Below are 9989 nucleotides of genomic sequence, written 5' to 3'. Positions count from 1 at the left end.
ATGCAAGTCGACTTGATTTTCACATCATATTTTATGCACAAATGTAAATCAAAGTACTTTACATAAACCTTTGCAAATACATAACAGACATCTTAAAATACCTTAAGAATACAGAATACAGTTAAATGAAATATAGGTTGTGAAATAATCAAAAAGATAAAATATGAAAGACAAAAGTGTTCTGCTGTATACTTAATACTTGTATCAAAGGCACAGGTGCAGAAAAAAAAGCATTGCCGTGTTTATTTTTCCTGTTTCTGTGTATTTGTTCATTTTTTAAGCCAGAGTTGGAGCCTTTGGGACATCCCTATAATTATTGGGACCAAAACAGCATGCTGCTATGTGTTCTGTTCACACCACCACTAGTTTTAGGATCAAAGTTGCCAAGGTTGTATTCACCAAGCACATGCAGAAGCACACGTTTTGAATTCTTACTGTTGTCTTTGATGTCTCATGTTTGCCAAAAACAAGCTTTCCTGTATTCTCTTCACAGATCATCCTTCATTTTAGATGATCATTTAATTGTTGACATGGTAAAGTTTATCATGAAATTACTTGCTGTCTTTAGTAGGTTAGAGATTGAATGTCTGTATAACATGATCTATAAAGTGACAGTTGTGTCTAAGCTTTTTTTAGTTTAAAAAATGTCTTATACGTCTTTCTCTATCTGGAAAAGCCAGGCTGTTAGAATGGCAGAAGAAGATGTTTCTCTAGACTCTTGTCTTTCTCTGAGCCTCATTTGTCAGTGTATTTGATTTCAGTTCAAGCATGTGATCATTCCTGCAGATCTGAGCCATCTGATCATCAGTCATTGGTTACATTTGGTTGTGTGAGACTCTTTCCTGGCCACCAGGGGGAGATTTCCCACTGTAAAACAGTACTGATGGATTTTCAGCTCTTATTCAGAGACATCTGAAAGAAAGGACAGATAGAATAAACACATTCTACCAATACAAAGTCCACAAACTATAGCATCAGTGACATTAGTGATGTCCTTATTTCAGAACACCTGTTTTACACCCATGTTCTTGCTTGGTTAAACCAACACTGTTTACCAAGTATGGACCCTGGTGTTCTCATACCACTGAAATGAAAGTTGGGGAGGAAGAGTGATACATCTAGATTCCCTCACCCATTTATTTATCTCTGCCTTCACCTAAAGTCCTGGTCTTTGTTTTAGTTTCTTTTCTGTGTTGTTTTTAGAATGCATTGTTTTAATTGCTCTGTCCAAAATTACTCTGTTTTTAATACATATTATTCGATCTCATTATAATCTTATTCATTATTTTAAATTAATGTATTATCTTTTTTGGTATATTATATTATCCTATTTTCTGCACTTCATTAGCACTTCTATTACTTTGTATTATTGTTGTTGTGACTGTATATACTATGTTAAGCACCTTGAGATTTCTTTGTATTTTAAAGTGTGCTATACAAATAAAATCCATTATTATTACTATTATTATCATCAACATGTTGCACAACCCGTCTCAAGAAATGTAGGGATTTCTGTGGAATTCTGACTTATTGATTTTCCTCTTTCTACTTAATGTGTTTTTGCATAGGCCTACACATGAGCATGTGCTCTGACTGCCATACCAACGAGCCTGGCTCTTTGGCGTTGCGGTCAGAGTGCATGTTTGGCAGCCCTGTAGACCTGGGTTGGAGGCCGGGTAGGGTGACTACGCTCACCCTTCGCTACAAATGGTGTCAGAAGTGGGATGGCTTGCTGTGAGGTCATTGGAGACGTGCCCGTAAAACTGTATGAGGGACCCCCGGGTAGGTTGACCCCTGTGTGAAGGACCCCATAGATGGGTGAAGCACTTGTGTGTGGGGCGCTCTGGATGGCATAAGTACGGTTGGTGGATGCGTGAGGAATGCCTTTGCGTGAAGCGCATGGGTGTGCTTCCTGAAGGTGGGGGCATTGTGACAATGTGCCGTCACTACACATGAGTATCTGCTCTGACTGCCATAACAGTGAGCCTGAGTCTTTGGCGTTGTGGTCAGAGTGCATGTTTGGCACCCTGTAGACCCGGGTTCAAGTCCAGGTAGGGTGACTACTCTCTCTCTCTCTTTGCTACAGCACAGCACTTACGTTGTAACTTTAATGAAATGATATGACACTTTTAACAGTAGCAGTGTCGACAAAAATCAATATGGTTTCCCAATCAAATCACACCTCACTATCATGATGCTTCTTTACACTTCAAGCACTGATTGGCAAAAAATAATTGTCACAAATAACTGAACAAGAATTTAGAAGATGACTCCCAATTAAATGTATGTTTTTAAAGTACATTGCAGAGTGACTTTTACACGGTTCACATAAGGTTGTGAAAATGCTTACATGGCTATATTTATCTTGGTTCGAACAGACTGTATTTACCAGGTTGTAAAATTGATGGTGGGTTGTGGTAATGATAGTGGACCAAGGGGCAGGCTGTGTCATTAAAGACCTCAGAGTAGCTGATCTAGAGGTTCCTCCCATACCTGAATTCATCACGCACAGACACATATACTCTTTGCTGTCTCTCTCTCTCTCTCTCTCTCTCTCTCTCTCTCTCTCTCTCTCTCTCTCTCTCTCTCTCTCCCAGGCTGACCCCTGCCATATAACACATAGGGTTAGAATAGCGAGATTAAGTTGTGTGATGAACATAATATCCACGTCTAAAAATGTGATATAAACACACACGCAAATGCTCGCCAAAAGGCTGCCAAAAGTAGGTGTGTACATTGTCATATATAATTCTGACTTAACTCAAACATTCCCACTTTGTCATGGTTATAGAAAATGCTAAGTCATGGCAGGCAAAGAGTCATTTATCAACATCTGCTGAACCCTTCATGCTCACAATGACCAATGCAGTGACGCATTATTCCTCAAACTTAATTGCGCAACTTCCAAACAGACACGGTTACAAAATTCCCAGAATGATCTTTTGTCACAAGACCATTCTGCTTTCCCAATGCATGTTGAGTATTATGAGACCAACACATTTGTCTTGGTACCTATTACATCAATGATTAAACAAGGCATATTCTGCATATTTATGGAGATATTCAGGAGGAAAATTACCACTTTTTCACAAACAAAAACCCAGATATTTAAGATATGGAAATAAGTATTGAAGAAAATCCATCAAGCATTTGAAGAAAAGTGTGTAAATGCAGCCCAAAGACTTACAGATGTCTGTGAACGCAATGGTTCCTGTTTCCATCAACAGCAATTACATTTTGAGGTAGGCCTATGATAGGCATAAACATTTGTCATTGAAAACTCCAACCTCAAAAGCTTACATATTACCAGCATATGTTTTATAAAGCAGTCACGAGAACAATTCAACTAACAATAAAATATTTTATTGGGAGAAAAGTACCAAACATAACCAATGAAACGGTGATGCTGGCATTGACTGGAATTACTTTATGGTCTCTTTAAAAGCATTGCAGACATATGACTTTTGCATCTGATGACAAACTGATTGTACATTTTAGATTGTTGTGTTGCTTGAAGGATAGCTGGCAGCTGTTTTCAACAGAAATAAAATGCAATAGACTTTTGATGCTGTTTACTAGTGTATTAAGCATCTTGTCCTTAATGTTCTAATAGGCCTACTATAAGGATGATAGAAGTATCTGAAAATGGTTAAACAGAAGCCGGTAGTGGTAGGCATATGCATTTAATGTGTATATTTTACATGATCATGTTTACTGTGATATGATTTTTTTATTCAACACATAATGGTTATAGTACTGGTGTTTATTATATGTATTTATATTAATTAAAGATAAAGTCGTTCCTCACAAACACCTTGGACTTGAGGACTAGGCTTCTGTCTAGACATTCTTCTGACCACTGAAATAATGTAGGCCTATATTATAAGACTACAGTAAAAAAAAAAGATGCTCTCCCAATTTCTAAACTTTAGTTTGAGTTTACGCAGTTACCACGATGGCAGCCTAAATTTGTTGTCATTATGCATAGGTGAGTTTTTCTCATAGGCTAGCTGCTAGAAGAAGGCGGTCCACACCTACGTCATTACTTCATATCCTTCTGACTGCGCCACACGGTGAAAGTCACATCTATCACGGACAGAGTGAAGGTTACCTGCTTCAACAGTGCTTGAACGGCAACCCTACTTTTGTCTGAACTTGCGCCTCATTAATCAGCATTTTTGATTTAAGAATAATTGCAGCACAAGCTTATTAGATATCGCTTAAAAAGAAGGCACTTCTCACCACGAAGACGAAATAACATTATCAAGTTAACGTTAGCTATATTCGGACTGTGCTACTTGCAAGCTTTCAACGAAAACATTGCCTTTTAACACGAAGATAATCAAACAAGGTAAGTGTTATTTTATGATAAACGCACCACTATCCTACCAACCTATGACTAGTCTGTATGAAAATATAAACGGGAGCTCGCTAGCATAGTCGTCTCGCTAGTGTTAGCTGGACTATGGCGGGGCCTCCCTTGGATAATTTTACTGACGTTGAAAAAGGACGGTTGAGATGATATTCAGTTACCCGGTTATGACTGTCTACCTTCATTATGCCTCGTCTTTTTAAGAATTGCTGACACATTTTAATGTTTAGCCTAAGAAGAGCTAAGTTAACGTACTAAAATGCACTTGTGTGTGTGCTAGTACCCACAAAGCTACTTAGCTAGCTATACTGAAGCGGGTTGTTTACGTATCGTGTCGGTGCCATTGGTCAGTACAGACTGTTTACGCTTTACCCACCGTGCCTTGTCTTCCTAAACTACATATCCCAACGGGGTTAAATACCGGCATGCTTGTGTTATCGGCTACGTTCGCATTGTCATGTTAAGCTATTATTAAACGTAGGATATCGATTGTTTAACAGACTGGCCAATTTTTAACAAACTGGCCGATAACTATTATCAGAAGACATTCGAGAGTTCAATATGTTTTATTACAATATAGCGCATATCTGAGCTATAAAGTACAGTCCTTTGAGTTTAAATAGCAGACAGTGGATAAATTGCGATCTTGCCCTACTCTTTGACGTCTCTACCTATCCATGAAGAAAATTTGAGTGGCAGCCAAGACAGTCCAAAAGTCAAACCCACGGTAAACACTTAATTGCTAACTATCTTTACGAGACACTTGGTGCCCGTTTTTCTTATCACGTACTCTGCTGCTGTATCAGGTCAGATAAGAAGTTGAAAGTTAACGGCAGTGAATAAAAGTCAACTGTTTTAAGTCGTTAGTTTATACACTCAACTTGCTCAATAATTGCAACCTCATTGTTGTTTGGGTCACTTATACATTTCTATTGTAGAGAAGGTGGATTGATGTTTAGGATTAGACGTGTTTATGTAACGTTAGATTAGAGTCCCGATGTCCCAGAAGCTAGTACATGAAAAGATTGAACCCAATGTTAATTCCCTGTATTTCATCATCGGCCCTTACACATACACTCCAGACTGAAGTGGCATTTCCCAATTTCCTGTACACTCTCCAAGGACGTCATCTTGGGAGAACCCCGTGCAGATTGCAGATTCAGTATTTTGGTCACAATGTCTTGTGCTGAATGTTTTGTGAGGCGCTGTTTTTTTTTTTTTTTTTAGAAGTGATCACATGAAAAATGAAACACGATGTTGGTTTCTATATCATCACACTTCTGTCTTCACAGCCTTTTAGTTTCCTGACGACCTTGTATGAGGACATCCTGAATGGTAGGGTTGCCACCGGTCCCTTACCGTACGGGTGTCGTCCTGAATTGAACAACGAAGTGACGCGATTTTCGTACACGTCGTTTCATATCAAACTAGTTATACAAGCAGAGTGAAGACGTTTAATTTCAGTAGTGAGCTACGGACCAACAAGCAGCGTGCTGTGTGATATTGCTTGTCAGCGTCATCATTGCCATTGGTGAGCTATAGATCGACATGCTCTGCGTGCTGTTTGAGATGTCGCGTCGCATCGGAACCGATCCGCTGTGGAGCTCCTGATCTCACTAAACTTTGACCTGTTTTGTGCCTACTTCCAGACAGTCATTCTAAAGGACAAACCTGTACCTAATGCCCTCATTTCTCCATGTGGCCACTCTACTGGGTGGTTAACCCTGTTAATATTGTACATTTTGTAAAGATGTCTTTCAGTGCAGCTTTGACTTTTTTTTTTTTTTTATCACACCTGTTTATGTTTTGTTGTTTTTGAATATATTTTCTAGAAATATGACCGCTCAGGTGAGACAGAATTTCCACCAGGACTGCGAGGCAGCCGTCAACCGTCAAATCAACCTGGAGCTGTATGCCTCCTATGTCTACCTTTCCATGGTAAGAGAAACCGCAAAACCTTCAGAAAGAAGGGTTGAAAACTGCTGAAATGAGAGGAGGGGTGGTGTCTTATGTAGCAAGGGCAGATTGAACTTGGGGGACTAGGGCATGAAGTGGGTGAGTGACTGTTTACCTCAGTTCAACCTGGGAGCAGTGAGTTCACATCCTTGGTTGTAGATAAAAAAAAAAACAAGTCAAAGTTCATTCATGGCTTGCCCTTACCTTACCTGGCTCTATCTCTTCCCTCATTTAAACCCTGCTCTCTGCCATGTTTCAACACACTCATGTTTGCTTGCCCTCTTTCTCCTATCCAGGGATACTACTTTGACAGGGATGACCAGGCCTTGCATAATTTTGCCAAGTTTTTCCGTGCCCAGTCTCACGAGGAGCGTGAACATGCTGAGAAACTCATGAAACTACAGAACCAGAGGGGAGGCAGGATCTTCCTGCAGGACATCAGGGTGTGTATTCATGCTGTTATGTGTGTCTGTGGGGGAGTGTGTCAGCATATATAGTTTTGGATAACTTTTCATGAGCTCTCTCTGTGTGGTATGTGAATGCCAGTTGTTGAGTGTGAGCACGTGGTTGTGTTTGTGTTTGTGTTGGTGTTGGTGTTGGTGTTTGTGTTGGTGTGCATTGAGGAGATATAGAGCCCACACAGGGAGGTGACTAACGGGGAGTGTAGATAGGGAGGGAGTGAAGGGTGGAGCACCTATCTCTCAAAGACATTAAACCTCAACTGAAAGGGAATGTCTTGTAATGTCACAGTTTTCACAGACAAACCCAACATGACAGAAGATAGGAAAACAGACATGCCAAAAAGCACTTCGGCCACAATTCCTATTAAGCGAAAGTTAGACACTGAATTTAAACAGATGGATGGGGAATAATGACGCACAAATGCACTTCACAAAGCGAAATATTTAGTCAGCCAGACAACTGTGGTCAGTAAAATCTGGAAACCCTCCAAACCCAGGACACAGACCTCAGTGGAAAGTACCAATGTGGATTTCACTATAATTGTTTGCGATGGTTCCATAAGCTGGCTTTGTGAAAAGCCCCCCGACAGGGTTGAGGGTAGTGTGTGTGTGTGAATAAGATGTGAGTTTGAGGTTGTGTCACTGAACAAGTGTGTGTGCTTGGGTTGTATCGCCTACAGAAGCCTGAAAGGGATGAGTGGGGAAGTGGAGTGGAGGCACTGGAATGTGCCCTCCAGCTGGAGAAGAGTGTCAACCAGTCCCTGCTGGACCTCCACAAGGTCGCTTCCGAGCGCAACGATCCTCACGTAAGTACACACACACACACACACACACACCTAGAAGCCACTTAACTGTGATGGATCTCTGTTGCCAAGTCATCTGGTTATGGGGGATGGTTACAACTTGTTTAACTTCCTCCTCGTCCTCATGATCTGCTGTTCTCCCTCACAGATGTGTGATTTCATCGAGACGCACTACCTGGACGAGCAGGTGAAGTCCATCAAGGAGCTGGGAGACTGGGTGACCAACCTGCGCCGCATGGGCGCCCCCCAGAACGGCATGGCCGAGTACCTGTTCGACAAGCACACGCTGGGCAAAGAGAGCAGCTAAACCTCCCTCCTCCCAACCCCCAGTCACCACTTCCACCCGGCTGCATTTATCTCTTTAGCTCAAGCTCTTCGGTCATCTGCTGTTAAGACCAGTCAGTTGGCCCCTATCAACATTCTGCTTGTTCTTCTGCACCGTGCTGTTCCAAAACCACAGTTCCCATAAGCCATAGATCTTATCATTGTTGTTGCTTGTCTTCAGTGGTTGACGCTCCTGTCTTTGGCCTTTGTTGTCTTTTATTACTGATCAAACCAAATAAAGGGAACCCTCTGGATTCTGAATGTGTCAGTTGTCTTGTATGAAACAGTAACTGTAAATACTGACAGAAGTATGGTTGACCTATTAACAACCACAGTCTAGATGCCACGAGAAGAGAGGAGAGCAGAACGTGAGAACAATAGTATATATTCATCCAAGCTTCATTTTTTTCAGGTTGGTTAAACAGGGTTGGGTCTTACAGATGACACCGCTATTATTAATTTCTTTTGTTCTTACAGTTGCCTTTGTGCTGTGAAGAGGGAAGTGTGAATTCAAACTACCTCTCACTTTGGGGGTGGGGGGAACGTACTTTATAAACCAGTTTTAAGTATTTGTTGCTTAGGAAGGCGTTTTGGGACCGTGCCCACAAATGAAATACGGCTACCATGGAAATGTGAAAACGATACTTTGTGATGTTATTTCACATGATGAATTCAAATAAACCTGTGGAGGTGTGCTACGTAGAGTTCAAATACTACAATATGAAGAAAGCATTTTCTTAACCCATACCAAACCATATCAATTATAAAAACTGACTAGAAATAATTGAAATAGTTTTACACTTTTAAACTTTAATTTGACCAATTTACCTTCCACAAGTTGCACAATGTTTGCGTAGATCATGAGTCTTTCTTTGAAACTTGACCTTCAAACAGAAAGGGTCAGTTATAGGTGGTTGCCATTGTGTAGGTGAGGGCAGCAAGTAGTGGCAACACATGGGTGGGGGATGTTATACATACTAATACATAAAGAGATTATATATACACAGATATATACATACATGTATACGTACAGATATTAGTGAGGGACAAGACTTTCAAACACCCTTGTCTCAGAGAAATAAGCTATCACCCCATATGCAGGCCTGGGCAACGGTTGAAATAGGAAGTGCCACGTGTATGGCTTTGGGGGATTTTTCATCCTTTTCTCATTTTGAGCTTTTATGATCAGAACAGTTTTACTTCTGTTTTAGTTGTCCACAATGACGACGGTATTTTAGTCAGTCAGTTTTGCTTCCTGAAAAGAATCAGAGAGGATTTATTTTATGCCAGTTTGTTCCTCTTACTGGTCTAGTCTGACTGAAATCTTCCCTACCAGGTCTACCCTTAGGCAATGTTGGTGCATATCACCCCCTGGTGGTTAATATCTGAAACCAGTTCAAAATGTCATATTAACATAGAATAGATAAAAGAGTAGAAGACAGAATAATTAATACTGATGCTGTATTACTTAACCATATCCATGTGACTATGCAAACACCTATTATTCATCCATTTAAGAAGCAATATGTAGTGCTGTTGTCAAATAAAAAATGTCTTAATGCTTACCATAACAGAATTTGTATCAGTGATTTGCTTAGATTCTGATGGTCAGGAGAAATGAGAATAGTTTCTCTTCTAGACGCCTATATAAAATACCTCAAACGGGCAGGGATATATATATATCATAATGCAATTAGAATGAAACCAGTTTATAAGCATCTTGACAACTAATACTACATATTGCCCATATTGTACCTTTAAGACAAAGCTGCCAAGAGGCCCAGTGTTAATACAGTGAAAGTAAAGCGGTAGAGGACAAGGCAAATTCCTTTTCATTAACAACACTCTAAAAAACCCTTACCTTTGACCACAGTTCAAAGGTCGTCCCCTTCCCCTCACTACCCCTTGCAATGGTGCAGCTGATGACAGCAGATCATGACCATCGATGTAGAAAGGTAAAGCTCTTATAATCGCACGCCATTATAGGATTGCCATTGTAGTATATTCTCTATCTCCCTGTCCCAGCGTTCACCTGGCACTGTGTTTAAACATGGCTGATAGAGGAAGATGTGC

At 40.5% G+C, this 9989-nt stretch overlaps 1 protein-coding gene across 1 annotated transcript; it reads left to right on the top strand.

Annotated features, from left to right (window-relative positions):
• Positions 1-4066: 4066 nt before the first annotated feature.
• fth1a (ferritin, heavy polypeptide 1a) lies at positions 4067-8177 on the top strand. Its single transcript, XM_012817259.3, has 5 exons — positions 4067-4351; positions 6205-6310; positions 6625-6771; positions 7470-7595; positions 7741-8177. The coding sequence occupies exons 2-5, from the start codon at positions 6209-6211 to the stop codon at positions 7897-7899; spliced, it is 534 nt and encodes a 177-aa protein (XP_012672713.2). The 5' UTR covers positions 4067-4351; positions 6205-6208; the 3' UTR covers positions 7900-8177.
• Positions 8178-9989: the final 1812 nt, after the last annotated feature.

Source organism: Clupea harengus, chromosome 6 (genome assembly GCF_900700415.2).
Source record: "Clupea harengus chromosome 6, Ch_v2.0.2, whole genome shotgun sequence".
NCBI classification, from domain to species: domain Eukaryota; kingdom Metazoa; phylum Chordata; class Actinopteri; order Clupeiformes; family Clupeidae; genus Clupea; species Clupea harengus.
The sequence above is the reverse complement of the archived record's forward strand: the minus strand, read 5'-3'. Positions and strand labels throughout refer to the sequence as shown.